Raw genomic sequence first — 23,419 nt, forward strand, 5'->3', positions numbered from 1 at the left:
TTATAAAGACTTCAATGGTCGAATCTAGTAATAATAGGCTCCAGGAACATCTAAGAACTTTGAAGGAGACAAGCTGCACGGGTAAAATGATAAAGATTTTATAAATATTTATTTAAAGTTTGCTTTATCAATCTTTCCTTTTCATGCAATGATTCATTAGGATTAAACAAAACCAATTCCTAATTTTCAGAAAAATTAAAATTCTATAATTTTTTAAATTATCCTTTGATATGGGTACAGTGGAATAGTAAGCCAACGCCAACAGTAAGTTTGCTTGTTTTGTAATTCAAATGTAGCTGGAAAAAAAGCCAAATAAAGGGCAAAGTTCTTCTTGATCTAGGTAGTATTTCACCATCTCCCACCATCACCCATTTCATTCATTCCCCATGTTTATAACATATTCACTAAGCTGTGCATTTAATTTGTATGGTTTTCTATATTTGTGTTTTATCTGCAATAAAAATGTTTTTCAAAACTTGTAAAACTATATAACTTTATATATATAACAATTTTTAAGTGCAATGCTTGAACAAATTAGAGATTTTCTTTTTTTCAAATAACAAAATGTCTAGAGATAGGCAGTACAGGGTTGATATATTGATTCCCAAATATTTCCAGGGATTGTATAGCAATTCTTCCCTACATTTTCCCCCTATTTATTAATATGGAGTTTTCCCTTACTAGACTGTGGCTTCAAGAACTGCCTTTATGATAAGAGAAAAATCAAAGAATAATTAGAACTTATTATTTGTGTCCCATATGTCTGGCATAGTGCTTTGGGTACAGAAGGCATCGGTGTTTGTTCAATTAATGAATGAATGTGCAGCCATGAAGAGAATGGCAATTTTCATTTATTAGGAGATATTCTGTGAATGGATGAAGTGTGCCAAAAAAACATGATGATTACTCATTTGAAGATCAAATTTCATTCTTTTACTCTTAAGTATTTTGCTTACATATTCACAAGTTAATTTTTCAGGGAAAGACTGAGGAAAAGATAAGACAGGAAAGGATAAAGAAAGCTGCCTCTGAAACAGCGCTGTATGCAGAGTTGTAGTTTCTAGAGCATGTGGTACTGATAATTGTGTCTAAAGGCATGCTCTTATCACCAGTCATTTCAGTTGGACTGTTGTTGAAAGCCAATGTTAGACCATTATCAGAGTTCACTATCTGGGTTGGGGGTGGATGGTGGGGGTGGATTTTACAAAGCACAGACAGGAAGCAGATAGGACTTTTGTAGCCTTGACTAGTTTTCCTGTGAAAGGTCTCATTGTATGATAACATTTCCTTGCTTCTTCTCTCTAAGGATTGTTACGATAATAAATTTGTTTTCTACATTTTGAGAGTTCTCTGGGTTTGCCTGCAATCATCACATGAACTTCCACGATCACCCATCTCATTCATTCCCCATAATTTCCTGTTAATTACTTTCATTTCTTACTTGCCATCTTTTTTTGTTTGTTTCTTGTTGCAGATCATGTGAACTATTTTTGGTTACCTGAAGATTTGTGCAATAAGTGTGAAAGGCTGTAGTTTTTATTATGTTAATAAGATTGTGTTCATAGGAGCTGGCTTTTATAGCCCCTCTGATTTTTTAATGGAATCCATAGCTGTTTAACTCAGGTGTCTCTCCTTGCCCCAAATAATTTTGTGAAATTCTCATAACATCTATTGTCATACATATTCATAAAATTTGGATTTTAACTGCAAACACATGAGTTTTAGAATAGTTACTCCCAGTGTTTACAGTATATTACTTATTGGACATTTTAAAAATCACAGACTAAAATGATGTTGGGCCTTTAGCCATTGTCACTCTGTTTTCCTAGTCAAACAACATTAGTCTTGTATCATCTGTATTTATTCTTTTCTCCAGCTTTATTAATGAGATATATTGACATATAATACATGTAAGTTTAAGGTTTACAATGCGATGACTTGATGCACTTATGTACTGCCAAATGATTACCACAGTGAGGTTAGTTAAACTTCCATACCCTCACATAATTATTGTGTGTGTGTGTTAATTATAGTCACCATACTGTTCATTAGATCCCCAGAATTTATTCATGTTATACCTGGGATGTTTACCAACATTTTCCTATTTCCCATAAACTTTAGCACCAGGCAACAACCATTCAACTCTCTATTTGTATGAGTTTATATCTACATAGAAGTGAGAACATGAAATATTTGTTTTAGTCTGTCTGACTTGTTTCACTTAGCATAATGCTTTCAAGTTTTCTCCATGTTGTCACAAAAGGCAGGATTTGTTTTTATGGCTGAATAATATTCCATTGCATTATATATACCACATTTTCTTTATACATTCACTCACTTATGGCCACTTAGATTGTTTCTATGTCTTGGCTGTTGATACCTCTTTGAGGTAGTGTTTTCATATCCTTTAGATATATACCCAGATGTGAAATGACTGGATCATATGGTAGTTCTATATTTAAATTTTTGAGGAATCTCCATACCGTTTTCCATGATAGCTGGAAATATTCCCACCAACAGTGAACAATGGTTCTCTTTTCTCCACAGCCTTGCCAACACTTACCTCTCTTCTTTTTTATAATAATCATTCTAACACGTATAAAATATCTCATTGTGGTTTTTACTTGCATTTCCTTGATCACTGTGATGTTGAGTACCTTTTCATGTACCTATTGGCATTTGTATGTCTTCTTTGGAAAAATGTTTATTCAAGGCCTTTGCCCATTTTTTAATCGGATTGTTTCTTGGTTGTTTTTATTTTCTGTGAATTGTATGAGTTTCTTACATATTTGGATATTCATTTCTTATTAGATAGACTAGTGGCCCAGTGCATAAAATTCATGCAGGGGATGGGGTGTCCCTCAGCCCGGCCTGCACCCTCTCCAATCTGAGACCCCTCAGGGATGTCAGATATCCCTCTCACAATCCAGGACCGCTGGCTCCTAACTGCTCATCTGCCAGCCTGCTCACCCCCAACTGCCCCCCCCCCGCCAGCCTGATTGCCCCTAACTAACCCCCCTGCCAGCCTGCTTGCCCCCAACTGCCCCCCCAGCCTGTTTGCTCCCAACTGCCCCCCCCCCCCACCGCTCACCCCTAACTGCCCCCCTCGCTGGCCTGATTTGCCCCCAACTGCCTCCCCCTGCCAGCCTGCTCACCCTCAACTAGCCCCCCCTCTGGCCTGCTCGCCCCCAGTTGCCCCCCCACTGGCCTGATTGCCCCCAACTGCCCCCCTGCCAGCCTGCACACCCCCAACTGCCCTCCCCTTCTGGCCTGATTGCCCTTAATTGTCCGGAAGGACATCTGGAAGATCTCCTGGAAGGTCTCCCGGTCTAATTAGCATATTACCCTTTTATTAGTATAGATTATTTCTTTTGCTGTACAGAAACTTTTTAGTTTGGTAGACCTATTTGCTTGTTTTTGGTTTTGCTGCTTGCGCTTTTGGCATCACATGCACAAATCATTGCCAAGATCAATGCCAAGTAGTTTTCCCAGCAGCGTTATAGTTTAGATTGATTTTTTTCCAGTTTTCCCAGTTTACTAATATAACATTTATTACTTATTTTAGTGTTATCCTCAATTATAATGGGAAAAATGAAATAGGCATTTTCCTTTTCATTATATGGAGTAAAAAATCTAGTTGGAGAAATTGAGTATACATCAATTAGACCTTACTATGAATGGCATAATTCCCTCTAGGTAAAAAAGGAATGGTATTTTACAATATCTATGGTCAATCATTTTTTAACAGTTTGAATATCAGCTATTTTCCTTGGTGATTTGAAACAAATGAAATCTTTTCACAAGCCTATTCTGGAGCACTTTTTTGAAGAAATGGCTTACAATATGTACTCAACTGTAGAGGCCTAATGATCTCTAAGGAAGATAGTTCTAACTTAATTTGTTTTAATAAATGTCACAAAGAGTAAAGTTCCTGTAATGCCCACCTGCAGGAATGTAGTTTTTTTTTCCCCCATTAAATGTTTACAAAGCCATTACCATGTACTAGGTCCTGTGCTAGTTAATAGGAATAGAAATATAAAAAATCATAGGCCTAGAGGACCTGAATAGACATTTCTCCAAAGGACATACAAATGACCAAGAGATGTATGAATAAATGCTCAAGGTCACTAATCACCAGAGAAATGCAAACTAATACCACAATGAGATATCACCTCACACCTGTCAGAATGACTATTGTCAAAAAATCACCAAACAGCCAAAACCAGTTTGGCTCAGTGGATAGTGCGTCGGTCTGTGGACTGAAAGGTCCCAGGTTCGATTCCGGTCAAGGGCATGTACCTGGGTTGCGGGCACATCCCCAGTGGGAGATGTGCAGGAGGCAGCTGATCGATGTTTCTCTCTCATCAATATTTCTAACTCTCTATCTCTCTCCCTTCCTCTCTGTAAAGGATCAGTAAAATATATTTAAAAAAAAAAATCACCAAACAAGTGCGGTGAGGATGTAGGGAGAAGGTAATATAAGTTCACTGCTGATGGGAGGAGTGCAGATTGGTGTAGCCACTATGGAAAACAGTATGGAGTTTCCTAAAAAAATGAAAAATGGAACTTCCATTTGACCCAGTGATCCCACTTCTAGAACTATACCCTAAAACCCCTGAAACACCAATGCACTCCCTTATGTTCATAGAAGTGTTATTTACAATAGCTAAGATCTGGAAACAGCCCAAGTGCCCATCAGTAGATGAATGAATAAAAAAGCTTAGGGGGCCGATTGGCATGGCTCAGTGGTTGAGCATCAACCTATGAACCAGAGGTCATGGTTTGATTCCTGGTTGGGGCACAGGCCCAGGTTGAGGGCTAGATCTCCAGTGTGGGGCATGCAGGAGGCAGCCAATCAGTGATTCTCTCTCACCATTGATGTTTCTTCCCCTCTCGCCCCCCACCGCTCTCCCTTCCTCTCTGAAATCAATAAAAATATATATTTTTTAAAAAACTGTGGGACATGTACCCAATGGAATACTATGCATCTGTAAAAAAGAGGAGGGATGTCTTACCCCTTGGGACAGCATAGATGGACACGGATACTATTATGCTAATGATATAAGCTAATCTGAGAAAGACAAATATCACATGATCTCACTTATTTGTGGAATCTAATGAATAAAATGAATAGACCAACAAAATGAGAACAAAGCATGGAGCAGACTGACATACCTCAATGTGGGAATTGAGGGGACGAGAAGAGGTAAACCAAAGCGCTCAAAAGCTATACTTATATGCATAGCTTATGGACACGGTAATAGGGTGGTGAAGACCTAGGGGGGTGGGTAGGAGCTAGGAGGAGGAGGATAGAGAAGGGGGGGAAGGGGAGACATCTGTAATACTATCAACAATAATATATATATCTCCTATCTAATAATAGATAAACATGGTAATTAACCGTACCTCCGACACGCTTCCCATTGGCTAATCAGGGCGATATGCAAATTAACTGCCGACCAAGATGGCGGCCAGCAGCCAGGCAGCTGAAGCGAACAGGAGACTTGCTTGCTCCAGTGATGGAGGAAGCCAAGGTTCCCCGCCTGCTGCTGCCGGCCTCTGAGCTGCACTCTAAGAAACTGTTGCAATTATAGAAGCTAGACAAACCCCAGAAATCGGCTTTAAGCCAGCCGGGCCTCAGAACTGGAGCTGCAACAGTGTTTCAATTATAGAAGCCAAACAAACCCAGATACCTGCTTTCAGCAGCCAAGGTCTCAGAGCTGGAGCCGAGCCTTGGAGCTAAAGCCGGCTCTCAGTTCCAGTGACAGCCATAGAAGGTAAGTAAATCCCAGAGTGAAAAAGAAAAAGAAAACAAGGAGAGGTTGGGAGCTTCAGTCACCCGCCAGCCTGAAAACGGCCCTCAGCGCCTCACCCAGACTGGCCAGGCACCCCTGTAGGGACCCCCACCCTGAAGGGGGTGTGACCAGCTGCAAACAGCCATCATCCCCTCATCCAGGCTGGCCAGGCACCCAAGCGGGACCCCCACCCTGATTCGGGACACCCTTCAGGGCAAACTAGCCGGCCCCCACCCGTGCACCAGGCCTCTGTCCTATATAGCAGGGTTCCTCAAACTTTTTAAACAGGCGGCCAGTTCCCTGTCCCTCAGACCGTTGGAGGGCCGGACTATAGTTTAAAAAAAAAAAACTATGAACAAATTCCTATGCACACTGCACATGTCTTATTTTGAAGTAAAAAAACAAAACGGGAACAAATACAATGTTTGTATTTGCATGTGGCCCACGGGCCGTAGTTTGAGGATCCCTGCTGTCCTATATAATAAAAGCCTAATATGCAAATCAACTGATTGGCAGAAGGACAGGTCGCTATGATGTGCACTGACCAACAGGGGCAGATGCTCAACACAGGAGCTGCCCACAGGCCCCACGCCAGCCAAGGCAGGTGACAGCAGAGAACCCCTCGATCACCCTGCCGGTCGCCCCACTGATCGGCTCTGCTCACTGGCCAGGCCTAGAAACCCTACCTGTGCACAAGTTTTGTGCACTGGGCCTCTAGTATAGTAAAAGGGTAATATGCAAACTGACCCTAACAGCAGAATGACTGGGAATGACTGGTCACTATGACACACACTGACCACCAGGGGGCAGACGCTCAATGCAGGAGCTGCCCTCTGGTGGTCAGGGCGCTCTCACATGGGAGGAGCTCTGCTCAGCCACAAGCCGGGCTGATGGCTGCCAGTACAGTGGTGGTGGTGGGAGCCTCCCCTGCCTCCTCAGCAGCGCTAAGGATGTACGACTGTAGTTTAGGCCTGCTCCCTGCTGGCAAGTGGACATCCCCCGAGGGCTGCCGGGCTGCCAGAGGGATGCCTGATTGCCATCTTAGTCCCAATCCCCCGGGGAGTGGGCTTAAGCCAGCAGGTGGTCATCCCCTGAGGGGTCCCAGACTACGAGAGGGCACAGGCCGGAGTGAGGGACCCCTCCTCCCGTCCCCCCCCCCCCCCCCAGTGCACAAATTTTTGTGCACCGGGCCTCTAGTAAATATATAAAAGCATAGCTCTTATCCCAGATATACTTTTAGCCTAGTGGAGAAACAGATATTTTTTTAAAATTACAGTGCAGTATAATTAGTGCAGTAATAGAGATACCAAGAGCTAATGTTTAGCTAGCTAGCAAGGGGGAGAAGGGCTTTCCCGGCATAAGGAAGAAGTAAGCAATGTGTAGAACCATGAAAGGCCTTCATGCAATAGTTGTTTGATGATACTTGAGCATAGGGTTGTAGAAAGTCTTCAGAATGTCATCAGGAAGTAAATCACTTTTCTTTTCAAAATTAAAGATTAAATATTTATGCTAGTTTTTTAAAGGCAACTATTTAAAAATACCAAAGGCAGACAGTGATTGACCGTTTGAGTGCTTGTTGATGAGTGTGCTACGCTTGTTAGAGTTACACATAAAGTATGTAGTTGCTGCATTATATTATTTGAGAACAGTTCCAAAGAATCCTGGTTCAAAACTGTTTTCATTTACTCTGTATGGTGCTTAAGTGCTGCTATTAAATAGCTATCTCTATCTTTGTATCAAATTATCTCTAATAATAAAAGCATAATATGCTAATTATACCAGACATCCTTCTGGACGAAGCTGGGGCCAGAGGGAAGCCTGAGTCCTGGGTGCCTGCTGGCGGCCAGAGGGAAGCCCGGGTCCCTGGTGCCAGAGGGAAGCCAGTGCCAGCAGTCGGGGGAAGGAAGGCCTACTCTTGCACGAATTTCATGCATCGAGCCTCTAGTCCTTTAATAAATGCAAATGCTCTGAGACAACATATCTATTAAGGGTTATCCTTCATTGTCACAAAGTTCTCTTGTCTAAAATTATATTTGGCTCTTTCAGCACTCTAGAGATTATTCTTCATATAAAATATGGCCACTGCAACATTTAAGAATATGCAACTTATGAATTATGGCAGGACAAACTGCCCCCTTTTTGTGCCCTGTGGCACTTTGTTCATGTCTCTATCCTTTGTGTTTTAACTATTTATTTACCAATCTGCCATCTTCACTGAACTGTGAGCTCTTAGGAGCCTGCCTCAAATTTATTTATATCCCTCCCTAGAGTTTAGCAATTTCTTATGTATCTCAACAGCTCCATAAAGCTTTAACAGTAGAACACAGGAGGGAATGGGAGAAGCAAGTTTTAGTTAAAAGTGTTATTTCTGCTTCTTGCTTTAATTCCCCAGTTACTCTATACTGTCCTTCCCCTTTGTTTGCTATTCTACTCCTAAGGTCCCTTTTGCTTCCTGGTTCTTAAATTTAGTTGTTAAAGTAGATTTTAATCTGACCGAATCAGAACAGGCACAGACTAGGAATCTAGGCCATTTAGTGTTGGAATAATCTGATGTGATTATCTTAGACCTAGAAAACCAAATATACCCATGTACAATTGCCCAATTCAATTACATTTCTTAATTATTTTTTACTTAGAAGATTTCCATTTCTAACATTTGCAAATAATATTCTCAATTTGTAACATATTAAAATTGCCTCTCAGTGATAGTTACAAAACTAAACTATAAAATATATAAAGCTTGAATCAGTGAAGGTAGGGATCTTGGTTTTCTTCATTGCTGTCATCTGGTGTATAGAACATAGTAGGTACTCAACAAATATTGATTGGATGAATGATAAATCTTTTTCGTGCCTTGTGTCAAGTCATGACCATTATTATATTCTCTCCATTGTGGCTTGACCAGAAAGGACTATAACAAATTGTTTAAGGCTTCTAAAATATATCCTGTCTTAATACAGGGGCCTTTATTTTCTCAGTTTTCCCATTTGAAAGCTGAGACATAATGTTCTATTATTATTCAGAAAAGGGGAGGATTCTGGAGAAAAGTTCTTGGTGCTGTTTTTTTTAAAAAATGGGAAACAAATGCATTTGTTAGTGTTTATGTTAGGAATTTTAGAACTTTAACCCTAAAGAAAAGTTAAAATCAGGAAGTAATTTTTCAGAATGTTTTACTATTTGAGTAATCAACAGGATGTGTTTGTACCATTGTACTGAAATCAGTAGTAATTATCACCGGAATGTTTGTTTTTCATATTCTCTCTGTTATTGTGCAGCTTTGGGTGGATTCTGGCTAGTGAAGACTAAGTAACAATTCAAGGTTACATAGAAAACTGATTTCCACTTGTAGATGAAAGAAATTGGATTTATGAATAACTATGTAGCTGTGAATGCAGCAACAAGCATTGCTAGTTAGCAATAAAACATTAATGTAATTTCTTAAAATATTTGAGCTATGGGTTATGGTATGCGTAAATTAGGTATGGGTAAATTATTTTGTATTACACCATATAACCTTTCTGGATAATGAAAACCTTACCCTTTAAGCACTAGAATATTGTCCCTAACTCATTTCTACTATATGAGACATAACTTCTATCTTAATAAGTTTAGTGTACTATTTCCCCCCTTGATACTATAATTTTTTTTTAATGATACAAGTAGGATAGAGTCCTTACAAGTGCATGCCTTTCTTCTTCACTTTATTGCTAAAAAATGCTACCCGTCCTCTGAGCCTTCAGTTAGTCATGCTCTTTTGGCTGATGAAGGGTCTTGCTTCAGTGTTGAAGGCTGCTTGCTGACTGATCAGCGTGGTGATTGCTGAAGGTTGAGGTGGATATGGCGATTTCTTAAAATAATACAACAGTGAAGTTTGCCACATTGATTGCTTCTTTCACAAAAAATTTCTGTATAGCATGCAATTCTGATTGATAGCATTTTACCCACAATAGAATTTCTTTCAAAATTGGAGTCAATCCTGTCAAAATCTGCCACTGCTTTATCAACTGAGTTTTTTTCACTATTCTAAACCCTTCACGGTCATTTCTGCAGTCTTCTCAGCATCTTCCTTTGTGTAGTATACATAATTGTGTGTGCTGTATATGGCTGTTCATCCTGGAGGTTTGTTAACACCAGCACCACCACAAACACATGAGTAACGTGTTGTACTAGCCGTTGCAGTGGCTTCAACATCACTGAGCAATAGGAGTTTTCCAGCTCCATTCTAACCTTAGGGGACACATGACTATACAAATGTGAGATTAGACTTAATAATATATTATAAAACTGTTAATTTTGCTGGATGTGATAACCATAGTGTGGTTATGTAAGATATTATCTCTATTCTTAACAAAAACACACAGAAGTATTTAGGGCTAAATGTTATAATGTATACAATTACGTGGCTCAGAAAAATGTGCGCGTGGAGGGTATGTTTAGGTCAGAGAGCACACCAACACGTAAATGTTAAAGCAAATGGAACAACATTTTGATAATAGGTGAATCATGGTAAAGGCCAGATGGGTGCTTTGTGCATTATTCTTATTCTTGAACCTTTTTCTATAAGTTTTAAATTATTTCCAAAGAAATATTTTAAAAGATACATGTATCCATGATCTAGCTTAATAAATATAGCATCATAAATATAGTTGAAACTTCCTGCATATGCCTACTTGCTGGGGCTGACTAGCAGACCCTGAGCGATGGATGAATGGATTACTCTGACACAACGTTTGCTGTGGAAGAGAGGACTAAGGGACAGCCTGACTAAAGGAACCAGGCAGCCCCAATTGCCTGCCTTGTTATGCTTTTTATTACAGTTTTTATCTTTAGATACAATCAGTAGGGTAAGTAATCCTGGGAGGACACATGTGTTTGTAGTGTCTTTTAAGCAAGGACACCCAAAAATTTAAGCATAAGGATTCCAGTAAACATCCGGGGGTCTGCTCATGCACAGACTTGTTTGGAAAGGTCATGGAATAATTAGGGGCACCGCCTTCGGCACTCCCCTAAGTCAGAATTACGATAAACAGGGCAGGCAACCTTCTGCACACTTCCCTTTTCTCATAATGTCCTCCTTACAAACGTTCCAACAAGTCTCATGCTTCCCTGCACCTACTCTTCCCAAAGATAAACACATCCTGAATTTGGTGTTGATTAGTCCCAAACATAACTTCATATGTTGACTGTATGTTTCTAATTTATATATACCGAAACAGTAATATGTCGTAGTGTTTCATGTGATTTTAAACAATACATAAATGTTATACTGTATAATCATTTTTACACCTTACTTTTCTCACTCAATATTACACTTAGGAGGGTTATTCATGTTGATATATATGGCGCTTGCTCTCTTATTTTCACTGCTATACAGGTATCCTAAAAGTCTTAATGATGTTTTACAATGTTATATTCACAAATATAAATGCTACAAACTTACCTAAAAAGTTTGTATCACTTGAAAGTTGTATTTACATTTCTTTAATAATCATTGAGTTTTATAAATTTTGAATAATAAATTGCTAGTTTTAATTTTTTTGTTTCAGTCAACATTTGCCATCTTCAATCAGAGAAGTATAGTGTCATAGCATGATTTTGGCATTATTCATTTTCACATTTACAGTGTGTCCACTTTTATTATTTCAAGTACTGTTTCAGTGTATTATTTTATTCTTAAGTACATGTGAAAGACTTTCAGTAAATAATGGCATTAATAAGAATTACTGTAATGACTAAGTCATAAGGTATGTGCATCTTAACTTTATTTATATTCTTCTCAGCAATATGTATATAGTTCCTTTTCCTTACCCATCCTCAAAGAAACTTAGAATTATCAGGATTCAATTTCCGTTATTGTTACAGGTTTAAAGTTGTAACTCATGAATTTATTGGGTTGAATTTTTCTAATTACTAGAGGTGTTGGAGCATCTTTTCATATGTTTATCAGCCATTTTAGTTTCCTCTTCTGTAAATTGTAAGTTCATATTACATTTCACCCTTGAACAGCATGAGAGTTAGAGTCACCGACTCCCTGAGCAGTCAAAAATCCATGTATAACTTTTGACTCTCCCAAACTTAACTACTAAATAGTCTACTGTTGACCAGAAGCATTACTGATGACATGAACAATTGATTAACACATATTTTATATGGTACATGTATTATATACTGTAGTCTTATAATAAAGTAAACTAGAGGAAACAAAAAGTTAAGAAAGTCATAAAGAAGAGAAAATATATTTACAATACTTATTGAAAAAAAAACCTGAGTATAAGTGGACCCACACAGTTCAAACCAATGTTGTTCAACTATATTCTTTTAGGTTGATTTTTTCCTGTTGATTTTAGTGGGGATTTAAAAATCATCTTTTGGGCACTTATCCTTTTACATTTATGTACTTCTAGGCAATTTCTCTCAGTCTGAAACTTGTCTCCATTTTTTAAATGTCATTTTTGACAGAAATGTCTTATTTAAAATAATTTATCAATCCTTTCATTTAGGATTTGTGTATTTTACCCTTTCCTTATATAAATTTATAAAGATATTCTCTGACATCTTTTAATGAAAGTTTTAACACCTTTTGATAGTGACTCATGTCACTACTCAGGTGGTGAGTTTAGCAAAATGTTCTTGAGGGCCTGTAGCAGATATTGTGCTTGGCAGGAGGGGTATATCAGTGAATAAGGCCAGAGCTGTCTTTGAGGAGCTCACATTTTAATGAAAGTGACATCAGGCAGAAAGAAAATTGGTGAAAGTAGCAGATATATCAAACTGAAGGAAGTGTTCTGAGAGCTGGATCAGTTCAATTTTGATCACACTGGTGTGGGAGGTGGCGACGCAATTGGAAAAATGGGGATGTAGGTCCATGAAGGCATTTTGACATAGAACTCAGACTTCATCTTGTGAGTAAGTTGTTTTCAAACATTTTTAGCATCAAAATCCTAACTTCAAAGGAAATTAAAGTTAACAAATACAATAATTGTATTAGCCATATTGTCATCTAATATGCCTTGATGATTTACTATGGTACTGTGCTGAGAACCAGGCATTATCCCATTCTTTTTTATAGCAATCTTATAGGATAGGTTTTAATATTATCTTCATTTTACCAACTGTGTCTCAGAGGGATTAATATATAAAACATGTTGGAGCAAAGTTTCTCTTACTAAATTGCTTCTGTGGAACAGAATGCTTTCGAAAATCACTACCCCAAAGCATGGGAAAATATTGAAGGGTTTGAGGGGTGAAAGTAATTTAATCAGATTTATATTCTATGTCCATGATGCTAGAAACTGTCTGGAGGATAGATTTGAAATTAATAAGGACTGGACTGAAGAAACCAGTTATGAAACTCTTACATTAGTCCAAATGAGAGAAGATTAAAAAGCTGAACTCATAAGTTCAGATATATCATATGGGATAAATTGGAAGTGAGAAAAGAATATGGCAGCCCTAGCTGGTTTGGCTCAGTGAATAGAGTTCTGCCCCAAGGACTGAAGGGCCCTGGGTTCGATTCTAGTCAAGGGCACATACTTCAGTTGCAGGCTCCTCACCGGCGCCAGACGGTGGTCATGGCACGTTCAGGAGGCAACCAATCAATGTGTTTCTCTCATATCAATATTTCTCTCTGTCTTCCTCTCTCTTCCATTTTCTCTAAAACTCAATGGAAAAATATCCTTGGGTGAGGATTTTTTTAAAAAAAGAAAAGAGTATAGCAAATAATAATGGGCCATGAAGAAATCTGCATGTGTCACATTGGTTAAGGGAAATACAGAAAGTATTTTACCTTGAGAAAACCAATGGGGTCTCTTAATTTAGTGGGTCCATGTAATTAAGGTTGAACAGATATTTAAAAAAATGGTTCATAATAAAAGAGAAAATAAGAAATGATATACTATTTAACTTGAACCTGATAAGTATGCATGCCATATTTTCTAGAGTTGCCACTAAAAATATAATAAAGGAACCAGCTTATAAATTCCACACTGGTAAAGGGATAAAAGAAGATCCAAGATAAATAGAAATTATAAAGAAAGGGGGGGAAAAGAGGTAGAACAAATAAATATATAAGATACTATGTATGTATATATAGAAATAATCATAAGTGTAGGTTGACTAAATGGTCTGGTTAAAAGACCAAAGATTGTCAGACTCAACTTTTAAAAAATTTCAATTATATGCTATTTACAAGAAGTAGAAGGTTAAAATAAAAAAGAAGTAAAAGATTAAAATAAAATAATGGAAAAAGATATGCCAGGAAAATTTCAACAGCAAAGCTGGTGTGGTTATATTAACATTAGACAAATGTTCTTTAAAGAGGGAAAAAATTATTAGAGCAATGGCAGTGTCTAAAATAGGAATTTAAATACAGACCTTGGAGATTTAGTTGAAAAGAAGGTAATAGTATGTTTCCAAACTATGTTCAATTAGTGTTAAACTGATTTGAAGAGTAAAGACAAAGTTTGGGAAAACAAATCCCATAAGTTGTATGGAATTTATAGTTTAACCAAATATTTTTCTTCAGAGATTTAAAAAATATTGGCTTTTTCATTCCATGTCATTCTAAGTCTGTGTTTGTTGGCAACACATATAAAATTCAGTGCATTTGGTAAACATTTACTCTTGTGTTTTTCAGGAATTCAAAATGTCCTCAGCCTCTTTTGTGCAGTCCTCACGGAAAATAAGGTTCTCTTCCATTCCTCAAGTTTCCAGAGACTCAGTGATGCGTGCAGAGCCCTGGAGTCTTTAATGTTTCCTCTTAAATATAGGTGAGCTTTTTTACTTGTACTTTTATTATTCTCAAATTATGCATTAATTATTAACGATTAGTCAAAACATCATGGCACAATAGTTTGAACTATAAGGTTGTACTTTACAAAGTCACGATTCCGATTGAAATCTAGCCTAGAATTTGAAACTTTTGCAAGCCGTCCATTACTGAGTGTTGATTAATTTAGTGAAAAATTAATTAATTTGAATAGTATTATCAGTAGCATTTATTTCTCTTTGAATATGGTTGGTGATAAAATTAAGTTAGTGCTGTGATTTTTTTAATATTAAAGAATCATTAATTTTAGGGGTATATTGGTATTATCGTTCTATTAAAAAAAAGAACCCTTATCTTTTTTAGATCCCTACTAAAGTATTTGTATATAATGATAAAATATCTGGATTTGCTTCAAATAATACAGTAGGGAAGAGAATAAAAGTAGGTAGAAATATTGTGCATTAGTAATTGTCATATCGGATTGGATATATGCGGCTTTGTTTTATTTTCTTTCTGTTTCCTGAGAGGTATGTTAAAATTTTTTGATGATAAAAAGTAAAAAATAAAATAGTTTAAACAGTGATGCCTGATAGTACTATAAGCAGAATATTTTATTCTAATATATTATTTTATTGATTTAATATTCATAACATCTAGGAAACTTAAGTTCATACAAACTAGAAAAAATGTAGACTACAGATTTTATTTTAAAACTTTAAAAAAAATTTTGCCTATGTGCTTTTCTTAACCCTTAGATAAGTACCTTACTTTTTGTACTTTACCACTCTTATTGAATGCGAAGTCAAGTATAGAAAAAAGGAATTTGAATGATTGTTTTATGTAGACAAATCACCAGTGTTGATGGGGAGGGCCCATCAGGGAGTCAGTATTACTCTCTGATTTTATATTTCCATGTAAGGAAAAATGCTTTGAAGCCAGATTAAACACCCAAAGAGACTGCTTGTCTAGGAGGGGTGAAGGATAAGGAAGCTGCCCTGGATTGCACTTATTTAGATCTTATTATAGCTGCTTGTATCATTCACATGAAGATTTTTTTTAAGTCTGTCCTTTTGAAAAGTAAATAGTAATAACCATGAAAATATTATTGATAATTTCAAAACATAGATAATCTTAAAAAAATTCATAGCATAAAGATGAAAGAAAAATGTTTATATTATGGAAAAACAAATATATCTCACATATATTTTCATTATTTCCAGTTATCCTTATATTCCCATCCTCCCAGCTCAGCTACTAGAAGTTCTAAGTTCGCCAACACCATTCATTATTGGAGTACATTCCATCTTTAAAACTGATGTCCATGAACTTGTAAGTATTTAACTTTAAATTGCCAGTTATTGAGGCCAGAGGTTTATCTTATTACCTTGATTTTTATAACATTTCAACTTATTACTATTTTCAGCTCTATTGCATTCCCTATAGAAAAGATTGGCTGGAAAAAAGCATCATTAAAAAACCTAAACATATTAATTTTTCTATAGCAAATATGAGAGATTTACAAAATGAATTCATTAATATTTTCAAATGCCCTCTCCTGTGGCATATTAAGTTTATCTTCCTGTATTCTTCATCCTGTCTATGGGAAAGGAAGATAAAGTAATCTATATAGCATTCTATTTATACTTTTGTTATGAGTACTTTAATTTATTCATATTTTAAAATTAGGCCTGTATTAATGCTGAATGGTGGATAACTAAAAAGTTAAAAAGCAAAAATTATTTGTAAAAGAGTGAAGGATTTTAGTGGAATGCAGGTTCAGTATGAGCCCCACCAGATTATTCTATTTCTTGCCTTGGCCAGAATGGCTCAGTTGGTTGGAGTGTTATCCCATATACCAAAAGGTCAGGGCACGTAGGGGAGGCTGAAGGTATATGTTTCTCACATTGATGTGTTTTTTTTTCTCTCTCCCTCCCATTCCCTCTCTCTAAAATCAATAAAAAGTGTATCCTTGGGTGAGGAAAAAAAAATTATTCTACTTCTCATGCCATATGAATAGAAAGAAATACCAAAGAAGAAAATACTCCACATCATTGATTTTTAATCAGTGTGCTGTAACAATTTTTAAAACATGCATTACCTGACTGCTACACGAAGGGATGATTCATGTCTCAGGCAGGACAGTGGGCTAGCCTAAGATTTCAATACACTGTTCATAATGGCATGCATTTAAAACTTACGAATTGTTTATTTCTGGAATTTTCCTTTTAATATTTTCAGACCATTTGACTGAAGGTAGCCTAGACCTCAGAAAGCACAACCACATATAAGGCGGGACTACTGTAGTGTAAACAGAAGCTCAGAAGCCATGAACCCAGCGTTCTTTTACTATGGACAATCAAGAGGCTCTTCCAGCCCTGACCGGTGTGGCTCAGTGGTGGAGTGTCAGCCCGTGCACCACATGGTCTCGGGTTCAATTCCTTATCAAGGGCACGTACCTGGATTGCCGGTCAATCCTAGGCCCCAGTGTGGGAGGCAACCATTTGATGTGTCTCTCTCACATCTATGATTCTCTCTCTCTCTCTCCCTCCCTCCCTCCCTTCCACTCTCTCTAGAAATCAATAGATAAAATATCCTTGGGTGAGGATTAACCAAAAAAAAAAAAAAGGAAGCTCTTCCACACTTGGTTCTTCTCATTTTGAATTAGTGAAGATCAAATTAATTTGCTCAACAACAAATATATTGTATTAATTATATTAATTTTTATCTCTTTCAGTTAGATGTAATCATAGCAGATTTGGATGGAGGAACTATTAAAATTCCTGAATGTATTCACCTCTCTTCCCTCCCGGAACCACTTCTACATCAGACTCAAGCAGCTCTTTCTTTGGTATGCCATTTTTTAAATAGAAATTTTCTCTTGACTTAAATATAAACAAAGATAATTATAATTAAATATAATGAGCAGTGCAATTACTTTTTAAAAAGGTCTTAAAACATGAATATAGTCTCATGGAGTATTTAGGAGTCTTTACTAAATATTATCTAAAGAATATACTTTGAATTCTAACTGAATATCTGTTGTATATTCATTCTTTCACTCAGCGTATTTACTTAGTACTGAATACTGTCGTAGGTATTGGAAACACACGTGTGAAAACAAGACTAGACTCTGCCTTGAAGTCACTGATTCCCCTAACCCTCCATTAGAAGCCAGCACTTTTTCCTTCTCCTCCAACCTCTAATGAGAACTTGGGTTTTCATTAAATATTTTCTCTTGGAGATCATTTCACAATAATATATGCAGAACTACCTCAGCTAACTACATTGTAGTTCATGGAAAAAAATATATTGTAATTCATATACTGACACTTTTTCATATGATGTTCCAAGTAGATTAAATAATAGGTTTTATTGACATTAAGATCTTCTGTATAACAAAACTTCTTTGCTTTAGATTCTACACCCAGATTTGGAAGTGGCAGATCATGCTTTCCCCCCTCCACGAACAGCTTTATCCCACTCAAAAATGCTGGTAAGAAGTTTAAGATTTAAGTTTTATGCTTTTAAAGAGAACTGTACTTTTATTTGTACGATTGTTAAAGAAGCTGAATTACATGGACAATCTAGTGAAAATGAGAGTTAGGTGGACAGCCTAGTAAACAATGCACCAAATTAGAAATCAAGAGAATTGCTACTGACTCACCTCGTGTCCTGCTCAAAGAGGAGTCACAGGGTAGCACACTGACCAGTGGGGAGAAGGGCTAAAACTGTTGTCCTGAGGAAGCATAATAAGTAACAGACAAAAAATCAGAACCGAAGCTATAGCCTGGAAAATTGTGTCAAGCAGCAAATTAAAAAGGTCAGGCAGGCAAGGATAAAAAAAAGTGGGGAGAGGGAAACTTACAAAAAATTATAACAGTATTGTTGATAATAGGAGAGAATCAAGTTTGAGGAGTGAGTAGATGAAAATAGTTCCAACTAGAAGCCATAAAAGGGTGAGTAGTAACAGAGATCCCTTTTTAATTTTGCTCAGTGCATCTCTCAGAGATGAGCTTTGTGGCCAAAGAGCTTCATAGAGCTAGACACCTTTGACAAGTTCCTTAAGCATTCTTGACTATTTCCTCATTAATTAAATAAGGGTTGACTAAATAAATCTGTAAGTTTCCTCCCAATTCTAAAACTGTGATTTATATAAAAGCTTGAATTATTAAAACAGAGTTGAAGTCAGACCTTATTAATATGAGAATACATTTTTATAAGTTGGATAAATTTTGGAAGAATTTTATAAGCTTTAAAAAGTCTTTGATTTTTTTCTTTGTATTTGTGATATTCTTTTGGTGGCTATAAAAAGCAAATGACTTGGGAAATATGCCCTTCTTTAGCATGGTGAAAGGGGAGACTGTGACGTGTTTTTTCTGATAGGAAAATTGAATGTACTAAAAGCAAGTTTTGTTTGGTTCAGTTTTAAAAAGAACTATTGAACAGCCTATGCTGCCAACAGTGGAGCAGACTAGATGCCAATCACTCCGGATTGCCACAAATGAGACTGATGTGTAGAAAGCACAGACATACAGATTTATTTAATAATCCCTCAACTTCTTTACAACTTTTTGATTTTGTGATAATTCATTTTATTTTTTAAGAAATTCAATTACCTAACATGTTTCTTCTTATATTTTCAGGATAAAGAAGTACGTGCAGTTTTTCTTAGATTATTTGCACAACTTTTCCAAGGATATAGATCATGCCTACAGCTTATAAGAATTCATGCAGAACCAGTGATACATTTTCACAAGGTAAGGTACAGAACTATATGGAATCTGTCCAAAATGTAGACTCCAATTAAATAAAACAACTTGGTTGTCCTTTTCTGGCCATGGATTTTCCCCTTAATTTATCAAATGGGGTTATTTAAAATATCTGTGTGGTTAGATGATGATTTTTTTCCTTTTTATTGAATTTATTGGGGTGATAATTCTTTGACGAGGTATAGTTTTTAATCAAATGAATGCACTATTTACAGACAAAATTAGGCTAGTACAAAGTAGAATCTATTCAGGTGCACAATTCTATAACACGTCATCTGTTCACTGTATTGATAATTTTTAATAATACTATGGAACTAATATGTTTTCATTCAGATTGTAATGTTAACTTTAAATTGGTTTTCTCTTAAAATTGAGTGTTAATTTTTGATTTCTCCTGCTTTACAGACAGATTCATTTTTATTCTTTTCAATACCTGTAGTATCTCAGGTATCAAAAACCTTTTTAAGAGAACTATAATTTATAATACCACATTTTTGCATGAAGACACTTATTCAAGCTTTATCTTTCTACTAGAGCCCCGGTACACGGATTTGTGGGGTCCCTTAGCCTGGCCTGCATCCTCTCGCAATCCAGGACCCCTGTGGGGATGTCAGAGAGCCAGTTTCGGCCCAATCCCCACAGGCCAGGCTGAGGAACCCCACCAGTGCACAAATCCATGCACCAGGCCGGTTTCGGCCTGATCCCCGCAGGCCAGGCTGAGGAACCCCACTGATGTACGAATCTGTGCACTGGGCCTCTAGTATGCATATAAGATCTTTGGTTAATCTCTTCCCACCCTCCCCCCAGCAGCATCCTAACCCACAGCCAATTCTGCGAGGAATCGGGCTCCCTCCTCTCTGGGTCCGGGGTACTGGTGAAGGAGATTCGGGGCCAACAATGCCCCAGCAGCAACCTAACCCATGGCCGAATCCTCGAGGAATCGGGCTCCCTTCTCTACTGGTCAGAGCGTCTGCCCCCTCATGGTCATTGCATGTCATAGCTACCGAGCTACCGGTCGAATGGTCGACAATCACTTAGGCTTTTATATATATAGATAGATTATATTTTATTTTGACCATCGATTCATTATTGAGTGATAAATTATTCATTTCACATTTTCTTTCTTTACAGACAGCTTTTTTGGGGCAGCGTGGTTTGGTTGAAAATGATTTCCTCACTAAAGTTCTCAATGGAATGGCGTTTGCAGGTTTTGTTTCAGAAAGAGGCCCTCCCTATAGATCCTGTGATCTCTTTGATGAGGTACAGTTTCTATCAAATGAATACATTATTTATAGACAAAATTAGGCTGGTACAAAGAAGTAGTATTTTAAACTTTTAATCAAAATTATAACTGTTATACATTAAATATCAAATAATCCAAATATTATTACTATTATGCTTATCAGATCTTGGTATTTAATATGTGGATTAGAACAATTAGAAAAAATATAACTGTGGGATATCTCAGACATACATAGAATCTTGAACAACTTAATTTTAAATTGTTGATTAAAATCTTTTTGAAAAAATTGACAGTGATTGTGTAAGTAGAACATTTATTTTTTAAGGCAATAACACAATTCCTTTATTGGTTTCATAGAGAAAAAGTCAAAGTTTTATGAGTAGATATGTGACTTTAAGCAGTTATATATTGTCCATCAGTGTCCTAGAGACATAATTTAGCTTAATAGCATTCTTACTGATATCCGTGATAGCTCCCTTGGGAGATATTAAATATATAAAAGACAGATTTAAGTCTCTATCAAGGAATTGGCCATAGAAAGGGAAAGTTAGAACAGATGCTATTTTGTGTTCATTGTGATTTCTCTTATTTTAATGCATCTTTCCATTTAACTATGTTCATAGAAGCCCATTCTCATGGCTAGAATGAGGAAAGTTACTCCCATTCCAGTTTCTGAAAGAGTACTGTATTTGAACCAATAAATGTAAAGTTCCTTGAAGTCTGTAAAAGAAAACACTCCTAACACCCAAGATCGTAGAGAATAGTAATAGTGATCATATTTTGGAGTTGCTGGTTTTATTTTATGTAGAGAAGGTAGGATTCATGGTCTTAAAGATCCTTGGTTCAGAGAAGAATCTTTTGTTTTTATTACATAGAGATAATTAAGTAGTCACAGGTGAAATTGAAAAAAGAGGCACATGTTTTAATTCTGAGTATGGAGAATTGCACCAAATGCTTTAATTAATAGTAAAAAAAAAAAAATCATATGAGGATTTAGGAGCAATTGCCCTGAGGTAGACAATTATTTCTTACAGTTATTGATCACTAATTCTCTAATACCAACATTAAATATGATTGATCATTGGTTATCTAATATTAACATATATCAGCCTTTAGATCAGTGGTTCTCAACCTTCCTAATGCCACAACCCTTTAATACAGTTCCTCATGTTGTGGTAACCCCCAACCATAAAATTATTTTCGTTTACTACTTCATAACTATAATTTTGCTACTGTTATGAATCGTAATGTAAATATCTGATATGCTATATGTGTTTTCCAATGGTCGCGACCCACAGGTTGAGAACTGCTGCTTTAGATCCTAAATAATTGAGACATAATGTTTTTGGGGTTCAATTGGATGCTCTTCATACTCTTTTCTAGCTCTTCCATTTTATTAGTCTCTGCAGCATTTTAAATAATATTTGTTTATATACCCCCTTTCTTTTCTATCCAAATTCTCCCCTCTGGCAGTTTCATCACAACTAATAATTCATATTAATTACTTTTTAAAAACTTGCTTGCTACAGCCTCTGACTATTTTTGTACATCCTTCCCTTGCCTGGAGTGCCCTCCCTCTACCTTTCAGTCTGACCATGACCGTCCATTCTTCATACTTTGCTCTTATCTCACCACCTCCCCAAAGTACATTGGAAGTCTACTAGTCTGCATTGAGCTTTATTTTGTATCTCTTACTTCATCTGGCAGCTTATATTGTATTATTTGCTTTTATATCCTTTAGGTTAGAAACATTAGATTAGAAACAATGATAAGTCAAGGACCTTGTCCAAGATTCCTATTGCGTCTCTTAATGTTCATCTTGTTCTAGGTTCTGCCAGCAGTGATGATTTTTGGCATCTTGTTGATGTTACTTGAAAACTAGTTCATATGTATACTTGTCAAGTGCTTAAAAGCAGTGAGACATCAGACCTAAGTAATTTTTTGTCCAGCGCCTTTAGCCACTTAGCTGGTTTGCATTAGAATGTGTTTTTGTAGGAAAGTGTTGTGTGCTTCTGAGAAAGGGATCCTTGTTCTCATTTAGCCTGGGCAGCCTACCACATGACAGGATTATGAAGCTTTGAGAAGCAGCTTATCCCCACACTCCATCAAATAGGCCTGTTAGAAAGAAAAGTGTTTGCCCTGGTTTGACAGTCTTTCTGAATCCTGGCCTAGAATAGGTGAAGTCATGGCTTTATATGTCTGTCTATTCCAGTAAATCTAGTAGTTCCTAGAAGAAAATATCTTATACCCTTTTTAAAAAATTCATCCATCTACCCCCTCCTCCTCACACATTTTTTTCCTGTCAGTACTCTTCTCCCTACTCCAAATATACACTCTCTCTCAGTTCTCCCAGCTATTTCTTTAGTAGGGACATGGATTAGAGTTTATATAATTTGAGAACTGGAAGGAGCCTAAAGATCATCTTGTTCCTACATCCAACATTAGAGATGAAGAAACTGGAGCTTAGGAGTTTTAGTGACTTTTTCTAAATTTCACTGTCAGCAGAACTGGAACCAGCATCTGAGTGACCTGACATTTGGTTCGTGTTTTGTGAGTTAGGGACATGTTTGGTGACTTTCTGACCACCCACACTTCTCAAAGTGAGAAATATCTAAGTGAGGCCTGGAGAATGAAAGGATCTCTAAGTTCCAGAAATGACTTTTCCAAGAGGAAATAGGACCCTAATTCATCAGGGAGAGACCACTGAACATCCAATGACTGGATAGACTCCATGCATCTAGAATAGAGGTGAAGCTCAGCAAAAATCTAAAATATTATTTTAGTAATAGCATATATTTTGGATGCTTCTTGGTTTGCTAATTGTATGAAATTATCACACAATTTT

General features: G+C 36.9%; 1 protein-coding gene across 3 annotated transcripts in view; it reads left to right on the forward strand.

Moving 5' to 3' along the window:
- SBF2 (SET binding factor 2) overlaps positions 1-23,419 on the forward strand; it is a 361,888-nt gene that overhangs the window by 177,274 nt on the left and 161,195 nt on the right. For all 3 annotated transcript variants that reach the window (XR_013996414.1, XM_081099093.1, XM_081099094.1), the window contains exons 7-12: positions 14,431-14,563; positions 15,783-15,891; positions 17,297-17,410; positions 17,978-18,055; positions 19,206-19,319; positions 20,463-20,591. Coding sequence is in view for 2 of the 3 variants with exons in the window: in XM_081099093.1 (XP_080955219.1) it covers positions 14,431-14,563; positions 15,783-15,891; positions 17,297-17,410; positions 17,978-18,055; positions 19,206-19,319; positions 20,463-20,591 (677 nt within the window). In the remaining variant the exon portion in view is untranslated. The remainder of the gene's footprint in view (positions 1-14,430; positions 14,564-15,782; positions 15,892-17,296; positions 17,411-17,977; positions 18,056-19,205; positions 19,320-20,462; positions 20,592-23,419) is intronic.

This window comes from Myotis nattereri (genome assembly GCF_964212035.1).
Source record: "Myotis nattereri genome assembly, chromosome: 9".
Lineage (NCBI taxonomy): Eukaryota > Metazoa > Chordata > Mammalia > Chiroptera > Vespertilionidae > Myotis > Myotis nattereri.